This window comes from Hemitrygon akajei, chromosome 16 (assembly GCF_048418815.1).
Source record: "Hemitrygon akajei chromosome 16, sHemAka1.3, whole genome shotgun sequence".
In the NCBI taxonomy this organism is placed as follows: domain Eukaryota; kingdom Metazoa; phylum Chordata; class Chondrichthyes; order Myliobatiformes; family Dasyatidae; genus Hemitrygon; species Hemitrygon akajei.
Genome location: NC_133139.1, coordinates 50,290,390 through 50,309,765, shown reverse-complemented (window position 1 = coordinate 50,309,765; position 19,376 = coordinate 50,290,390). Strand labels below are relative to the sequence as shown.

At 39.6% G+C, this 19,376-nt stretch overlaps 1 protein-coding gene across 1 annotated transcript in view; it reads left to right on the top strand.

The window, feature by feature from the left end:
• The window catches only part of LOC140739653 (uncharacterized), a 160,561-nt gene that overhangs the window by 23,894 nt on the left and 117,291 nt on the right, over positions 1-19,376 (top strand). Inside the window, exon 9 of the mRNA XM_073068028.1 lies at positions 4,068-4,256. Coding sequence (XP_072924129.1) covers positions 4,068-4,256 — 189 coding nt within the window. The remainder of the gene's footprint in view (positions 1-4,067; positions 4,257-19,376) is intronic.

Below are 19,376 nucleotides of genomic sequence, written 5' to 3'. Positions count from 1 at the left end.
AATTGATGGTTTTTCTGGTCTATGCACAGCCCGATTGGCTCCTAGTCCCTGACCCCTCCTTGGGTCGCTGTGTGCCTCCCGCAGGAACTCCTCTACCTCTGGCTTCGAGCTGGATAGTACACCAGAGTTTTTGTTGGCCAAGAAGAGCCCTGGTGAAGCTGAATGGATCTCTCACAAAATGCACTCGCCTTTTCTCTTTCTTCCTTCTTTGCTGTTGAAGATGTTCCGCCCTCCGGAGTTTACACAGCTGTTCCTGCAGCATGCTGGTTAAGTCCTTGATACCTTTTTCGGCTGGTGAGCTGGTTTTAAAGCTCTTGTTGAGCATCTTTAATTCGCCTCTCAATCGACGAACCTCCCTTTCCCTCCTATTTGGTTGCCACGGTAACTTGGCTGACTTCTCCGCTCCATTGGACCAAATCGTTCCTTAGCTAGATTGTACGCTATGGCTGTGAGTGAGTCAATCTTTCTGTGTACTGGGCCTGCTAAGGCAACTTCCAGGATGCCGTCTGGATCATCATCGGACTGCATCCAGGCGACGTTGTCTGACGATCTAGGCCATTTGATCCTTCTTCCCTGAGGGTTCCGGTGATGTCATCGTCGAGAATGGCAGCTTAAGTCACTATCTCCTCCGGAAAAATGCGTATTAAGCCCCATTAACCCGTCAAATATAATATTTTTTGAAAAATATTTGAACTGAAAAGGGGGCAAGAATGGGGATAAGAAATGGAAATAAAAAAGCGACACTGCGGAGCCTGCGTCCAAGAGGAGTGCAGCGAGCGGCTCTCCTACCCGACCGCGTGCTAGCGAGGCGGATACTGGGCCTCGTTCAGGCAAAGCGGCGAATATCTTCGAAATCCTGAAAGAAATAATGGAGGTCCAGAAAGAAATAAAGCAGTAGCTCCGTGATATTAAGGCAGCGCTCGCCAGCGTCAATCAAAAAATAGCAGTGGCAGAGACTCGCATTGAGAAGGTGGAAGATCGCGTTCAAAACGTGGAATGGATACTGAGTAAGACAGTAAAAATATTACATCACCAAGAAGGTAAACTGCTTCACCTAGAGGGAAGATCACGGCGGAAAAATGTCAGAATCTACAACGTTCCCGAAGGAGTGGAGGACTCGTCTATGACGGAGTTTGTTGGAAAGTTACTGCGGGACGCGCTGGATCTTCCCCCGGCTATGGAGCTGGAAGTCAAAAGAGCGTTCCGAAACCACGCTCCACGAAACCACGGGATAGAAAGCCACGCTCAATAATAATAAAATTCCTTCGGTACAGCACCAAGGCGGAGATTCTACGAAGGGCCTGGGGTAAGAAGAGAGTGTTTTTCGATGATAAATTTCGGCCAAGATTACCCCCCGCGGTCCTGCAGAAACGCAAAGAATACTCTGAAGTAAAGCGAGTACTAAAGCAAAAAAAATTAAATTCAAACTCCGTACCCTGCTAAACTTCAAGTGTTTTATGACAATGGGACGCGGTTGTACCAGACAGTGGAAGAGGCGACTACAGACATGAAGGCCAGAGGGTTGCCCATCAGTGTGACCAAAACGAAGGAAAGCCAGACTGAGGAATTATCCCGCTCCACTTGGGAAGTAGTGCAAGAAAGGAGAAGACAGGAGACGGGAGGAGGCTGAGAGAAATATATCAGGAAGAGACCGGGAGTTTCCTAAAGACGGTCCTCACCCACTTCAGAAGAGCCATAAGGTTTAACTAATTTTAAAAATGTTGAGAAGCTAAATGGAAGCAAAAGTACATGGTGATATACCTATCTCGAGAAATACTTATTATAATGTGGATTTTATATTACTTAGTTGGTATTCTTTATTTGCTCACTTACTCCTTTTTCCCCACCAAAATGAGAATACATATTTGTGTGCATATTTGTGTATGTATGTAATGTATGTGTGTATATATTTGTGTGTGTGCGTGCGTATGTGTATATATATATTTGTGTGTGTGTGTGTATATATAGGAGGAGTACACAGGGAAATCTTTTCTGTGTTATGGATTTGTTCACTGACTTTTATGAATACTGCAATGGGGGCCCTCAACTCACAAGTAGGAGGGGTTATCCCCCACAGCTAGACATTTCCTCTAGCTCAATGCAGGGTCATCTACCAGAGACCTCAGCCTTGGAATCACACGTTCGTTGCCATTTTTGTTATTATTTGCGTTTCTTGGTTCTTATTTGTTCAGGGAGTTGATCAATTAAGTTTTATTCTAATTTCAATGATACATTGACAGATAAATACAGATGGCTAAGGACAAGGTAAAATTCATTTCTTTTAATGTCAATGGGCTATTAAATCCAATCAAACGCAAGGGAATTTTATCCAATTTGGAATAATTTGATTCATACTGGGAAAAATGGTTTAACTACATAATGCCTCATAGGCCTAATTTTATTCTCACAAATCAATGAATCTGTTGTAAAAAAAAAGATCACTCCCTACTTGTACATAGTTCTTTCCTTTTGCTTGATTTTTCTTTCCACTCTTTTCTATAAGTGTGTACCTCAGATAAATACTTTGTGGAGATTTGTGATTTATATGATATATAGGTACAATATCTGAAATACATCTTATGGAAATGTTTGTTTGTTGATGAACTTCAATAAAAAAATAAATTACGATCCTGTCTTTCCTTGATGAATGTATTGGGGTAGCCGAGGTGGAACTCACTTGGTCTGTTGTTTAGTGCTGAGGCGACTCAAGTGCGGAGAGATCTTCAGCTCTGTGGGGTGCTTCCTGGCTGTCAATCTCCTTCGTCTCACTGGATACTAAGTCCGTGTGCTGCACTTGGGTCACCGTGGATCCACATCTAGACCTGCTCTGGTGTATCTTGAGCCCGCTGATGTTTTTGCAGACTTTCCCGCAATGACACCTTACGGTGAAGTCCCCTCGGATTAGCGTTGTTTATTTTTGCTTCCTTGTAGTCGTGTTTCCTGTCCTGGCCATTGTCAGTATGTCCGTCCCGTTGAGTCTCTCATCCTCCACTCCCCCCCCCCACCAGGAGACTCTGGGGGTATTGTTCTTCGTGTTCAATCGTAGCTTGAGTGGTGCCCTCTTGCAAGTGCTGCCCACAAGGTTGCTAGCCTTGTGAGCCCATGTCAGTCTTTTCTGGAGGTCAGCTGTCTCTCCAGCGTCACCGACCTTCCTCGGTTGCCATCCAGTCTTTCCTGGAAGCCACTGGTAAAAACCAGCGATTACTTGTTATATACACCTGTTAGGGTGCATTTTCCAGTTACCTTATGAGGTAACCGTAGCCTTCAGCTAAAATGAATCAAATTCTAGATGTTACATTCAGCAATGGCCTTTTTTCAAAATAGAGTCAGAAAATGTCTATTAACTGTAGAGATCCCTACCTTATCTTGTCAGAATTGTTACAATCAATTTGTTTTATCTAAATAACGTTTTACTAGCTGTTGCATTTTATCAGTCAATGTCCCAATCTTCTCCATCTTAATTATTGGTTTGAATGGTAGATAAACCCAGCACCAGAGGCAGAGACAGAATCACATAGAATAAAATCATGTAGGAGTGTACCTTAAGTTATATTTATTGACTGCACTCTCAATGAAATGATATCAGGTTCAATAAGGAAATACCCTGAAGATAATCAACTGTTGAATAAAATCTCCTCCAATTTGAGCAATATATGGGGGAAAATACTATAAAAGCACAGAATCAAATTTTGAAAGAGAACTTCAATGTCAATGATTAAAATGGACATCACCACTATTAACTGACTTGAAAGGGATCTGATCTGTTTCTAGCAAATGGAGAGAAATATCTAGTCAGAACTGATGAGTGAGAAGCCTTGCTGTATGGAGCACAACATAACAATTGAAATATTTCAAATTTGTACAGCAGAATGTTTTAAAACTTTATTATTTGAATTTTTTGTTGACGTTCCAGTGAATTTTGTATATTTTGTTCAATAAAATAAGATACTTTAATTGGGTGATGTTATTTGGTTATGTATGAAAACGTGTGTTTTGGACAAATGTTATCTTTGATTTCAGCGTGGCTTTGAGAACAGTTGCTGAAGCTTCTTGATCTTTACTTACAGGAACCTGAGAAGAAAATGAAGGAAAGCCAGGATGAAGAAGAAAGGAAACATCATGCTGAGGAAGAGAAAAATGAAGATGATGAAAAGGAGGATGAGGAGGAGGAGGAGGAAGAAGAAGAAGACCAAAACAAAGAGGAAGAGGAGGAGGAAAATGAAACTGAAGACAAAACTCTGAAAAAAGATGAATTGTGAGATCTGCATATTTCCAACCTTGACTGGAAATATGGTTGGAAATTTCCAACCATCACTGATTTTTTCCCTATAATTTAATCCTTTCATTGGTCTCAAACCTTAACAAAACCAATTGAAATGTCCTCCACAATCTGAGAGCTTCATTATTAAAATCTTTGAACTTCTTTAAACAACTTTTGCACAATCTCCTTATGCTGTTGGTGTCTGGGAGATTCAGTTTAAAAAAAGTGAGCTCTCCGTTTTTGTTACATTGTCTTGTTACACATGGTGAATGTATCAGTTTGAACTAAACAAGCTGTGGATCCCTCGCTTAATCCAGTAGATTTGAAACATTAAGGGTGTAAAACTTTCAAAGGACCAAGGGTGACTGGTGTGTTTAAAAGTGACAACATTTTAAACAAACAAGGTATAGTTCTGTTGCACAAAATGATGTTGGAATCAGTGTTATAAAAAGAACAATTAATGCAAATTCTATTAAAAAAAAACATTTGTTGGATTCAATTAGAAGAGTTTTGCTTTTTAATGAATGAAGAACTGACGAATAGATTCTTCATCAGATTTGAACTGGATTAAAAACAAACTGCTGTCAGGACTTGCTGTAACTAATTGCAAGCTAAGTCCTTCAACCAAGGTCTTTAAATTATTTTGGTACATTTTATATTAAAAAATGAAGTATAAATTTAAATGATTTTGTAGAATCTGAAAGTATTTCCAAAAGTTTGTCTTAAAGTTAGAGGAGGCACAGTAGCATAGTGCTTAGTATAACACTATTACATAGCCAGCGACACAGGTTCAATTTCCACCACTGTTTGTAAGGAGTTTGTACATTCTCCCTGTGACCGTGTGGGTGTCCTCCTGGTCCCACGTTCTAAAGGCATACGGGATACTGGGTTAATTGGTCACATGGGTGTAATTGGATGGTACAGGCTTGTTGGGCCGGAAGGGCCTGTTACTGTGCTGTATCTCTAAATATATAATAAACATGGCCAAAAGGATTATTATGGATTCTGTTTTTTCCTGCTGTGGTCTTCACTTGATTCACTTGATTTCAAAATAATTTAATGGGCTAATATACCAGACTAATAATACCTGCTGATTCCTGTTCAACCAGTGATATTTCTGTTGATCTTATAGAAATCAACTGTCACTGCCAATAATTTGCAACTGATCCCTACAGAAGTTGTACACTACCCAAAAAAGCACACTGTAGCATAGATACTAAGTATTTACCTATAAGGAATATGCAAAGATAAATTCTATAAATCTGAAGTGAAACTATTCTGCAGGTCAGGCAGTGTCAATGAGAGAGAAGCAGAATTAATGGTCTTGGCCAGTTCCAAGACAAGCTGGTTTTCTGAAACTGTTGAAGTCAATGTAGAGTGCTGAGACAACAAGAGTGAATCTGCAGATGCTGGAAATAAATAAAAACACAAAATGCTGGCAGAACTCAGCAGGCCAGACAGCATCTATGGGAGGAGGCAATGACGATGTTTCGGGCCGAAAACCTTCATCAGGAGGGTTTCTCACCCTCCCAATAGATGCTGTCTGGCCTGCTGAGTTCTGCCAGCATTTTGTGTTTTTAGAGTGCTGAGAGCTGTAATGCACCAAGTCAGGAGGTGAGATCTGTTCACCAAGCTTTGGAACAGTTAAAGAAACCAATGGGTCAGCGGGAGACGCTCATGGAGTGAGTACTGTTTTAGATTCGCTCCATAACCTTTACTTTTTTTAACCTTTGATCACCCTTATTCAATTTATTTTTACCTACACCAAAAGATTCTTGCTAGTTTTTTGGACTTATCGTTAAGAGTTTATTGTGAATTTTTGAAGATATGTACTCAGAAATGGCTCTTAGATCTAAAGGACGAGAACCTGGGCGGAACCCGAATGGTAATGGAAAGAAGCAAGCTCATCCGCAACACACTGAGTTAACTTATGAATTGTTATTGGAGGTTTTGAATAAAAAATTTGATGAACAACAACAAATTTTTAAACAAGATATAAAGGCTTTTCGAGATTATATGGATAAGACAGATTCAGTAATTAACCAGCAGCAAGTTCTTATCGCGTCTCTGCAAGAAGACGCTCGGAAACGAGATTTGATAATTGAAAAATTGCAACAGGACTTACTTTCGACTACTAAACTGGTGGAAACACTTAAAGCCAAGAGTGTCGACTTTGAGAATCGGTCCAGAAGACTGAACCTACGTATACTTGGTCTCCCAGAAGGTATCTAAAAAGACGACCCCAGGGAGTATTTTGCTCAACTTTTAAAGGATGCGTTCCCGTCTGTTTTTCCAGACAGCCCGCCGTTACTTGATCGTGCGCATAGAATTATGCGTCGATCACCGAGTGCTTCAGCTAAACCCTCGGTTGTAATTGTCCGGTTCCATTATGTGCATGTTAAAGAGCAACTTATTCGTGTGGCTCGACGTGTAGGGATGGTCAAATTTCAAGATCACAATTTCCGCTTAGTAGAAGATTTTAGTCCTGAGGTAATGAGGGCACGGCTTCTTTTTAAACCGCTGATGTCTGAATGTTTTGAGAAAAATTTAAAACCAGCGCTCTTATACCCTGCGAAGCTCAGAATCTCCCCGCCGAACGCTCCTCGCCGGGTTTTCCTTTCTACATTTGAAGCGAGATGTTTTCTGAACGAGAACTTCCCTACTGCTACGGGCTCTCAGGCCCAATGAATGAGTGATTTCGATCGTGTAAGATGGTTTTTGATCCTCCAAACCAGATTTTGTTTCCGGTTGTTGGTGTAGGTTTACTCTACACTTTATACTCAAGTTAAAGTGTTCTTTCGACATATTAATCGTTTTGTTTTACACACTTTAACCATTATACTGTATTGCTGACTATTTTCTGTTCCTTCGAAGGTGTATTTTTAATCCTTCGAAGGTGAATTTTTTTACTAAGATGGTTTTTTGATAAAACATTTTTGGTGTTTTTTAAGATGATGCTATTTTTTTTCTCGTCTTCTTCCTACAATGCATCGCTTATCACAGTTTAAATATTTTTTTGGTTTGTTTGGGTTTTAACCCGATTTATAAGTTTTTAGTGATTATATTTTCTTCGGGTTTTTTTTCTACTACCAATTATATTAAGAAGTCTGGTTCTAGTATAGTGATTATAATTTTTAAAGTTTGGGTGTTTTTTTTATATATATCCTTTATATATGGAGTGGTCTTCCGCTGATATGGGGGTAGGGTTAGTTTCATTTTTGCTTTTTCCCAGCCTTTTTTTGGCTCTGTTTTTTTTCTCTTTCTTGAGTGGGAGGGGGGTGGTCTTTTTTCTAATTCTATATTTTTTCTATCAGTTTTTTTTAGTTTTTTCATTTGGGCTGATTTTGAACTACAAATATGTCCGTGATGTCGTCACTTCCGGGTCCGCTTTTTATTTTTGTTCTTCTTCCGGGGGCATGAGTTTGTAATTTGGTTAACCCTTTTTATACCAAAGGGTTGATTTTAGAACTATGGCTCAGACCATTAATTTTGTTTCTTGGAATACTAATGGTTTAAACCATCCGATTAAACGAAAGAAGATTTTCAAAGTATTCCAAAGACTTAATGCTCATATCATTTTTGTACAAGAAACTCATGTGAGGAAGGAGGACAACTATCGCTTTTTTAGGTTTTGGCGGGGTCAACAGTATCATTCAAATTCGAATGCCAAAGTAAAGGGAGTTTCAGTTTTTATTGACTCCTCTATTACATTTGTCCAACATGATATCCTTTCGGATCCGAATGGTAGATTTTTGTTAATTAACGGTTTACTTTTTAATAAAAAGGTTGCTATGGTTAATGTCTATGCTCCAAATGTGGATTGTCCTGATTTTTTAAAGTCCTTATTTACTTCTTTACCTAATCTAAATGAATATAAGTTAATAATAGGTGGTGATTTTAATTGTTGTTTAAATCCTTTGATGGACAAATCTATATCTACTCAGACTGTACCCAATAAGTCGGCCACTTGTATCAACTCTTTTTGGACTGATAATGGAATTTTTGATATTTGGAGATTTCAGCATCCTAAGGACAAAGAGTTTTCTTTTTTCTCACATGTTTATCATTCTTATTCGAGAATTGATTATTTTTGTATTGACTCTTGTTTGATTCCTTCGGTAAGTGGTTGTTATTATGATAGTATAGCTATTTCTGACCATGCTCCATTAAAACTTTCTATTAAATTTATGGACACAGTTCATAATGCTAGACAATGGCGGTTTGATTCTACCTTATTGCAAGATCTGGACTTTATTAAATTTATGAATGAACAGATCGATTTCTTCTTCTCAACCAACTCCACGGAAGATATTTCTTACGGAACACTTTGGGACACTTTTAAAGCATATATACGTGGACAGATTATTTCTTATTCTGTTGGTCTGAGAAAACGCATAAAGAAGGAAACTCTTTTATTGGTTGATAAAATTAAAGAGATTGACAAGAAATATTTGATTACTCCTAGTAAGGAGCTTTACAAACAAGGGGTTGAACTTCAAACAGAATATAGTTTATTATTTACATCTTCGATTGAAAATCAACTGATGAAGTCCAGATCTGATTTTTATATACATAGTGATAAATCGGGTAAACTATTAGCTAATCAATTGAAGAATGCTTTGGTTAAATGTCAAATTACTAAGATCCGTCAGCAAAATGGGGATTTGACAATTAACCATGATGAGATAAATAAATCATTTCAAGATTTTTATACTTCCCTGTATCATTCTGAATTTCCTCAGGATTGCAGTGCCATGTGTGATTTTCTTGGGAAATTGAATTTCCCAAGATTATCACCAGATGATCTTTCAATATTGGAAACTCCTATGACTGATGCAGAAATCAAAGGGGTTATTTCTTCCATGAATTCAGGGAAAGCACCTGGTCCAGATGGGTATACAGCAGAATTTTTTAAATGTTGTTCCGCTACTCTCTCTCCTTGGTTATATAAGGTTTTTGAAGAAGCAATTAGATTGGGCAATTTGTCACAATCTTTTTATAGAGCTTCTATTTCTTTAATATTGAAGAAAGATAAAGACCCTACTGATTGTGCATCCTATAGACCAATATCCTTACTGAATGTAGATTCCAAGATTTTTTCCAAGTTACTTGCATCCAGATTGGAGAAGGTATTACCCCAAATTATTTCGGAGGATCAAACCGGTTTTATTAAAAATAGTTATTCTTTTTTTAATGTTAGGAGGTTATTGAATATTGTGTATACTCCTTCACATAATATCTCAGAATGTGTTATTTCATTAGATGCGGAGAAAGCATTTGATAGAGTTGAATGGCCATACTTATTTAATGTGTTGGAGAAGTTTAATTTTAGTCCGACATTCATTTCCTGGATTAAACTGATTTATCATACCCCTGTAGCCTCGGTGTTTACTAATAATCAAAGATCTCCCTTTTTTCGTTTATTTCGGGGCACTAGACAAGGCTGTCCTCTTTGTCCACTATTATTTGATATTGCTTTAGAACCCTTGGCAATTGCTATCAGAGAATCACAGGATATTCTTGGTATTAATCGTGGGACAGATATTCATAAGTTATCTTTGTATGCAGATGATTTATTATTATTTATTTCCAATCCTGAGAAATCTATTCCTGTAGTTTTATCATTGTTGGCTCAATTTAGTGATTTTTCTGGGTATAAGTTAAATCTTAATAAGAGTGAATTATTTCCTTTAAATAGACAGGTCCCAATTTATGGAAACTTACCTTTTAAATTAGTTAATGATTCTTTTATTTACTTAGGGATTAAAATCACAAAAAACCACAAAGACTTATTTAAGGTTAATTTTGTACCCTTAATTGATCAGATTAAATGCTAGTTTACTAAGTGGTCACCATTATCTTTATCTCTGATAGGTCAAATTAACACTATTAAGATGGTTATTTTACCTAAGTTCTTATATATTTTTCAAGCGGTACCAATTTTTATTCCGAAATCTTTTTTTTACTAATGTTGATTCAAAAATTTCCTCATATATTTGGCAGAATAAAAATCCTAGGTTAGGTAAAATATACTTACAGAAGGCAAAGAAGGAAGGTGGATTAGCATTGCCTAATATTAGATTTTATTATTGGGCAGTTAATATCAGATATTTGATATGTTGGTTGAAAGATTGGGATGGATCTTTTAGCCCTCATTGGGTGAGCCTGGAAATTAAATCGGTACCAGGTTTTGCACTGGGTTCTATTTTGGGGACTTCTCTCCCTTTTGCTCTTTCTAAATTGCCGAAACGAATTGACAACCCGATAATTAAACATACTTTACGTATATGGTTTCAATTTCGGAAATTTTTTGGGTTGACTCAGTTTGTTTTAAATATTCCTATTGTATCCAATTGTTTTTTCCACCCTTCAATTATAGACCAAGCTTTTTTGGCTTGGAAGACTAAAGGAATACTGATTTTCTGACTTATTTTTGGATAATTGTTTTATGTCTTTTGAGCAGTTATCTAATAAATATAATTTGCCTAGATTTCATTTTTTTAGATATTTACAGATTAGGAATTTTTTAAATACTGTACTTCCTACTTTTTCAAACTATGTGTCTTCAGGCATTTTGGAGAATTTGTTTGAATTAAACCCCTTTCAGAAAGGGCTTATATCAAAACTTTATAATATAATTATGAAGATGCATTCAGAGCCCCTTTATAAGACAAAAAATGATTGGGAAAGAGAGCTCAACATTATTATTCCTATTGAAAATTGGGATAAAATTCTTCATTTAATTAATACATCATCTATATGTGCTAAACATTCATTAATACAGTTTAAGGTTGTACACAGGGCTCATATGTCCAAGGATAAATTGGCTCATTTTTATTCCTATATAAATCCTATTTGTGATAGATGTCAATCTGAAATAGTGTCTCTAACTCACATGTTATGGTCGTGTCCGCTTTTGAAAAAATATTGGAAAGATGTTTTTGATATTATCTCTGCGGTATTGAACATTGATTTACAACCCCATCCTATTACCGCAATTTTTGGTTTACCAATGATGGACTCACTTCATTTATCTTCTTCCGCTTGTCGAATGATTGCATTTCTTACACTAATGGCTAGAAGATCTATTTTGTTGAATTGGAAGGAAATTAATCCTCCTACTGTATTTCATTGGCTTTCTCAAACTATGTTATGTTTAAATTTAGAAAAAATTAGAAGTGGTGTATTTGACACTTCTACTAAATTTGAAAAGATATGGAGACCATTTATTCAATATTTTCATATGATGTAATAGGACCCTGTTCCAGGCCTATTTGATTTTCCAGTTTTGATTGCATATATGTCAAGAGGATCGGAGTTGACGACACTGATGATTTTGTATTTTTGTGAGATATTATAAACAGCCCTTTTTTCTTTTTTCTTTTTTCTTTTTCTCTTTTTTGTTTTTTTCTCTTCTATTAGTTATTAGATTTTTAGATTAGTTTTTTGCATAATGATTTTTTTATTTTTTTCTTTTTCTTTTTTATTTTATATTATGATACACTTAGGTTTGCCTTGTCTATTTGTATATTGTATCATTTACGATGTGGGAATACTCATTTATACTGTAATCATTGCTCTTGTAATCTTTTATAGTTAGTTGAAATATGTATGCGTGTAATCTCATTATCTATGTATCAATTTTATTTTGTTGTTATTAATAATGATAATAAAAAGATGGAAAAAGAAAGGGGAAAAAAAAAGAGACCAATGACCCAGACCAGACTGGGATTGAGATGTCAAAAGCTGTGGTCAGGAAAATAGAAGTGCAGGCACAAAGTGTAGCACTAAATATGGTACATGAAATTGGAGGAAGTACAGGCGAAATAGGAGCAGTATTGGAATTATGCTAAGGACCCTTGCCCTCATTACTACCATTGGAGAGGAAGTACAAGAACCTAAAGACCCACAGTCAATTCAGAAACGCCTTCTTCCTTTCTGCTATCGGATTTCTGAATAGTCCATGAAAACCATCTTGTTAATCTAATTTTGTTTGCACTATTGAGTTTTTGTAATTAATAGTTATTTTATGTCTCTGTACTGTTGCTGTAAAACAACAAATTTCACCTCGCCTAAGTTAGTGATGATGTCTGATTCTGAATTCTGATGGTGAGTACAGGCAAAAGTACAGATGTTGATTGTGATAGAAGAATGAACAAGAAAGATGTAGAAAGAATGATTCCTTTAGAATGGTAAAAAAAAGGGTGGAACTGTAAGATGGTGGTATCATGTTGGATGTGGAAATTGCCAGGATATTCTGGTGAATGTAGGGGCTAGTAGGGGTGAAGACTAGGAAACCATCTTTATTCTAGGTGAGAAGAGTGGGGCTGAGAGCAGGTATGCATTAAATGGTACAGACCCAGTTCTGTAAGGGAAATAACAACTGAGGGGAAAGTAAAATTTAAGAAGTCTTGGTATGTAAGATGGTATCATTGGAACAACATCGTTGGAGAGCCAGGAGCAATAAGGAAAGAGTGGAAAGATTTATAATCAACCTGGAATAAAGATTGAGGGAAAACTTAAGAGTCCAAGATGGAAGTTGATAGCAACAGCAACTTTAGTTCTGCACAAGAGCAGGGAAGCTGTAATAGCACTACTGTCAATGTAACAGAAATGGGTTAGGATGTGTTGTGTAACAAGAAATGTTCCATGTATTCCACAAAGAGATAGGGATGCAAGTCCCTTTGGCAATACATCTGATTTACAGGAAAAGAGTAGAGTTAAAAATTATGCCAGAGAAGGAAGACATTAAATTTAACTTCAGATAACCATCCATTCCAGCTTGTATCACAATCAGTTGAAACATGAAAGGTAACTATTAGTGATTCAACACAGTTTCAATAGTTACCATGACATTGTTTACATTAAAACTTTTGGATATATTTACACTAGGAGTCTCCAAATGTTCAAATATCTTGACTAGGACACTTCCCTGAACTTATTATATTTATAATGGTCCAAATTCCTTATAACCCATAATTGATGCAGGGAAATTAACACAGCCCTATTGTCTTAGCGTTTGACTCATGCATATGTAAGCATCTCATGGTCACCATTTTGCAAACCATATCTGTTAGTCTGTGGGGTTTTAACTTCAGTTTACTACTTGCAATTTATAATAAAAACTGAAGATTACTTGCAAGCTTCCTGAACTTATTTGAATTGTTTGAATTAATATCTGCTATATCCACATAACTCCAGAATTACTCCCTGACAACTTCCAACTCCTTAGATATTACATTGAAGTGAACTTTGATTTTTTTGATTAAGATATGTGGGACTTGAACCCGGAGATTATCCATTAAGCACTGTTGATTTTTTAATAGATTCTGAGGAAACAAAATATGCAACACACACTGACAGGAGGATCCACTGTGGATTCCACACTTTGTATAATCCACTGTGGATTCCACACTTTGTATAATCCACTGTGGATTCCACACTTTGTATAATCCACTGTGGATTCCACACTTTGTATAATCCACTGTGGATTCCACACTTTGTACAATCCACTGTGGATTCCACACTTTGTATAATCCACTGTGGATTCCACACTTTGTATAATCCACTGTGGATTCCACACTTTGTATAATCCACTGTGGATTCCACACTTTGTATAATCCACTGTGGATTCCACACTTTGTACAATCCACTGTGGATTCCACACTTTGTATAATCCACTGTGGATTCCACACTTTGTACAATCCACTGTGGATTCCACACTTTGTACAATCCACTGTGGATTCCACACTTTGTATAATCCACTGTGGATTCCACACTTTGTACAATCCACTGTGGATTCCACACTTTGTATAATCCACTGTGGATTCCACACTTTGTACAATCCACTGTGGATTCCACACTTTGTACAATCCACTGTGGATTCCACACTTTGTACAATCCACTGTGGATTCCACACTTTGTACAATCCACTGTGGATTCCACACTTTGTACAATCCACTGTGGATTCCACACTTTGTACAATCCACTGTGGATTCCACACTTTGTACAATCCACTGTGGATTCCACACTTTGTACAATCCACTGTGGATTCCACACTTTGTACAATCCACTGTGGATTCCACACTTTGTATAATCCACTGTGGATTCCACACTTTGTACAATCCACTGTGGATTCCACACTTTGTACAATCCACTGTGGATTCCACACTTTGTACAATCCACTGTGGATTCCACACTTTGTATAATCCACTGTGGATTCCACACTTTGTACAATCCACTGTGGATTCCACACTTTGTATAATCCACTGTGGATTCCACACTTTGTACAATCCACTGTGGATTCCACACTTTGTACAATCCACTGTGGATTCCACACTTTGTACAATCCACTGTGGATTCCACACTTTGTACAATCCACTGTGGATTCCACACTTTGTACAATCCACTGTGGATTCCACACTTTGTACAATCCACTGTGGATTCCACACTTTGTACAATCCACTGTGGATTCCACACTTTGTACAATCCACTGTGGATTCCACACTTTGTACAATCCACTGTGGATTCCACACTTTGTACAATCCACTGTGGATTCCACACTTTGTACAATCCACTGTGGATTCCACACTTTGTACAATCCACTGTGGATTCCACACTTTGTATAATCCACTGTGGATTCCACACTTTGTATAATCCACTGTGGATTCCACACTTTGTATAATCCACTGTGGATTCCACACTTTGTATAATCCACTGTGGATTCCACACTTTGTATAATCCACTGTGGATTCCACACTTTGTATAATCCACTGTGGATTCCACACTTTGTATAATCCACTGTGGATTCCACACTTTGTATAATCCACTGTGGATTCCACACTTTGTATAATCCACTGTGGATTCCACACTTTGTATAATCCACTGTGGATTCCACACTTTGTACAGTGTTGAAGTAGGAAAGGCGATATTCCAGAGTGTTTAGGAAAGGAGGGAAGATGTGCGGCTCTTACTCAAGACACAGGAGAGTGGATGAAAGATACCAATGTTGGAAAATTGAAATCAATTTAGTAACAGATGTGCTGAACTTATCAATTGATCAAGGCTGAGCAATCTTCAAGATTCAGCTCCCAACGAAAGGACCCATGACTAAGATCTGCAGACTTGGATGAAGTTGAGGGATTTAATTAAATAAACAGAAATTAATAGCATAAACCATTCTGCTAATTTCTACTTTGGCCATTTCTTCTCTAGTCTTTTACATTCTGTATCACCCAGCATGGGGTCATTGTAACCTGTGCTTCTATACTCGCTCTTTACCATTAAGCCAAAACTCCAATTTCCCTGAGATTAAGTATTATACTCTTATCTTTAACCTCTTCACAAGTAGGTCTCCTTGCTTCTCACTGCGTGTAATGTTCTTATGTTCTTGATTTTTTAAAATTATGTAACATTCTGACATAGTGGTTAGTACAATACTATTACAGTGCCAGCATTGAAGATTCAGTTGCTGCTACTGTCTGTAAGGAGTTGGTATGTACTCCCCATGACTGCATGGGTTTCCTCTGGGTGTTCTGCTTTCCTCCCACAATCCAAAGATACAGATTTTAGAAGATTCACCCACACCTCAGCGAGTTCTGCGTACGCCATGATGCTGAACTCTTCCGCCGGCTCCGTCTCCGAGCTTACTTCTTTGGCAAGGACTCTCCTACCCCCACCGATGACCCCTTCTCCCGTCTTCAACCCTCTTCCTCTTCATGGACACTTTGCTCTGGTCTTCTGTCTGCTCTGGATCTCTTTATTGCTAATTGCCGCCGGGACATCAACCATCTCGACTTCACCACACCCTGTTCCAATTCCAACCTCACTCCTTCCGAACGCTCTGCTCTCCGCTCCCTCCGCACCAATCCCAACCTCACTATAAAACCTGCTGATAAGTGGGGAGCTGTTGTAGTCTGGCGTAATGACCTCTACCCGGCCGAGGCACAATGACAACTCTCTGATACCTCCTCTTATTTACCCCTTGATCATGAGCCAATAAGGAGCACCAGGCCACTGTCTCCTATACCATCACCAACCTTATCAGCTCTGGGGATCTCCCATCCACTGCCACCAACCTCATAGTTCCCACACCCCGCACTTCCCGTTTCTACCTCCTACCCAAGATCCACAAACCTGCCTGTCCAGGTAGACCTATTGTCCCAGCTTGCTCCTCCCCACCGAACTCATTTCTGCATACCTTGACACTGTCTTATCCCCCCCTTGTTCAATCCCTTCCCACCTATGTTCGTGACATTTCTCACGCTTTGAATTTTTTCAATGATTTTAAGTTCCCTGGCACCCACCGCCTTATTTTCACCATGGATGTCCAGTCCCTATATACCTCCATCCCCCACCAGGAAGGTCTCAAAGCTCTCCGCTTCTTTTTGGATTCCAGACCTAACCAGTTCCCCTCTACCACCACTCTCTTCCGTCTAGCCGAATTAGTTCTTACTCTCAATAATTTCTCCTTTGGCTCCTCCCACTTCCTCCAAACCAAGGGTGTAGCCATGGGCACCTGCATGGGTCCCAGTTATGCCGCATTTCCCCCTCCCCCCACTACTTCCAAATCTCTTACTATCTTTCCTTTCAGTTAGTCCTGACGAAGGGTCTCGGCCCGAAACGTCGACAGTGCTTCTCCTTATAGATGCTGTCTGGCCTGCTGTGTTCCACCAGCATTTTGTGTGTGTTGTCCCAGTTATGCCTGCCTTTTTGTTGGCTTTGTGAAACAGTCCATGTTCCAAGTCTATAAGGGTATCTGTCCCCCTCTTTTCCTTCGCTGCATCGACGACTGCATTGGCGCTGCCTCCTGCACGCATGCTGAGCTCGTTGACTTCATTAACTTTGCCTCCAACTTTCACCCTGCCCTCAAATTTACAAGGTCCATTTCTGACACCTCCCTCCCCCTTCTTGATTTTTCTGTCTCCAACTCTGGAGACGGATTATCTACTATAAGCCTACAGACTCTCACAGCTACCTGGACTATTCATCTTCCCACCCTGTCTCTTGCAAAAATGTTATCCCCTTCTCACAATTCCTCCGTCTCCGCCGCATCTGCTCTCAGGATGAGGCTTTTCATTCCAGGACAAAGGAGATGTCTTCCTTTTTTAAACAAAGGGGCTTCCCTTCTTCCACCATCAACCCTGCTCTCAAATGCATCTCTCCCATTTCCCACACATCTGCCCTCACCCCATCTGCCTGTGATGAGCAAACCAAGCTAAGATGGGGTCCAGAGTTGACCCCCCCCTGTGAACTATGCTGCTAATGAGAGAGAGAGAGAGAGAGAGAGAGAGAGAGAGAGAGAGAGAGAGAGAGAGAGAAGATGATCCTGCTGCAGATGAGAGAGAGAGACATGATTTAATATTATGTCTTTGGCTGATTGTTTACCTTTGCTCCAAGGACACTTTCTTTGCCGACTTGTGAAGATTCTTGCTGAGACAGCAAGGGGGACCAGGTGATGGATGGCTGGTGCCCCGCAAGGGGAGATAAAAAGCAGGTCTGCGAAGGCACAAGCAGACACACCACGGGATACTGAAACAGCATTGTGCACCCACGTGAAGGTGGGGTTTGGAGGATCGATTCGGGGGAATCGATCAGAGGCTCACAGTGTGTGAAGGTGCGACTGGTGGAGGCTTGTTTGTGTGTCCACCCTTGCCTGGGTGACAGGTCTACCACTGAAGAACAGTTGTGCCTGGTACGGTCACAGTCGGTGACTGCAACAGGAAGACAACAGGAAGATCGACGGCAACAGCATTACCTCTCTCTCTCTCTCCAACATTACATCAGAACTACCTCGACCTAAACTGAACTGAACTGAACTCTGCACCATCGTAAGACTATTCATTTACCCCTAGACTTTGAAAGAGCTTGGTTTTGATTTCTATTTCCACACTTCTGTATATATCATTGCTAACCTGTTTCATTTTTTTGCATTTTGTAGTACTGTATTACTTAGTTTACTAATAAACATTATTAGTTACAGTAATACCAGACTCCAAAGGTGTTTTCATTTCTGCTGGTTCGGTAACCTGGTCATGGGGTACGTGACACACCCGCCACCCCACTCGGGATAGGGTTCCCCTTGTCCACCCCACCAGCCTCCAGGTCCAACGTATAATTCTCCGTAACTTACGCCACCTCCAACAGGATCCCACTACTAAGCACATCTTTCCCTCCCCCCTCTTTCTGCTTTCCACAGGGATCTCTCCCTATGCGACTCCCTTGTCCATTCATTCCCCCCATCCCTTCCGACCAATTTCCCTCCTAGCACTTATCCTTGTAAGCGGAACAAGTGCTACACCTGCCCTTACACTTCCTCCCTCACTACTATTCAGGGCCCCAGACAGTCCTTCCAGGTGAGGCGACACTTCACCTGTGAGTCGGCTGGTGTGGTATATTGCATCCGGTGCTCCCGGTGTGGCCTTTTATATATTGGTGAGACCCGATGCAGACTAGGAGACCATTTCGCTGACCACCTACGCTCTGTCCACCAGAGAAAGCAGGATCTCCCAGTGGCCACACATTTTAATTCCACGTCCCATTCCCATTCTGATATGTCTATCCATGGCCTCCTCTACTGTCAAGATGAATCCACACTCAGGTTGGAGGAACAACACCCTATATACCGGCTGGGTAGCCTCCAACCTGATGGCATGAACATTGACTTCTCTAACTTCTGTTAATGCCCCTCCTCCCCTTCTTACCCCATCCCTGATATATTTAGCTTTTTCCCCCCTCCTTTTTTTCCTCTCTTTCTGCCCATCACTCTGCCTGTTCTCCATCTCCCTCTGGTGTTCCCCTCCCTCTTTCTTTCTCCCTAGGCCTCCTGTCCCATGATCCTTTCCCTTCTCGAGCTCTGTATCCCTTTTGCCAATCACCTTTCCAGCTCTCAGCTTCACCCCACCCCCTCCAGTCTTCTCCTATCATTTTGCATTTTCCCCTCTCCCTCCTACTTTCAAATCTCTTACTATCTTTCCTTTCAGTTAGTCCTGACGAAGGGTCTTGACCCGAAACGTTGACAGCGCTTCTCCCTATAGATGCTGCCTGGTCTGCTGTGTTCCACCAGCATTTTGTGTGTGTTGTTTGAATTTCCAGCATCTGCAGATTTCCTTGTGTT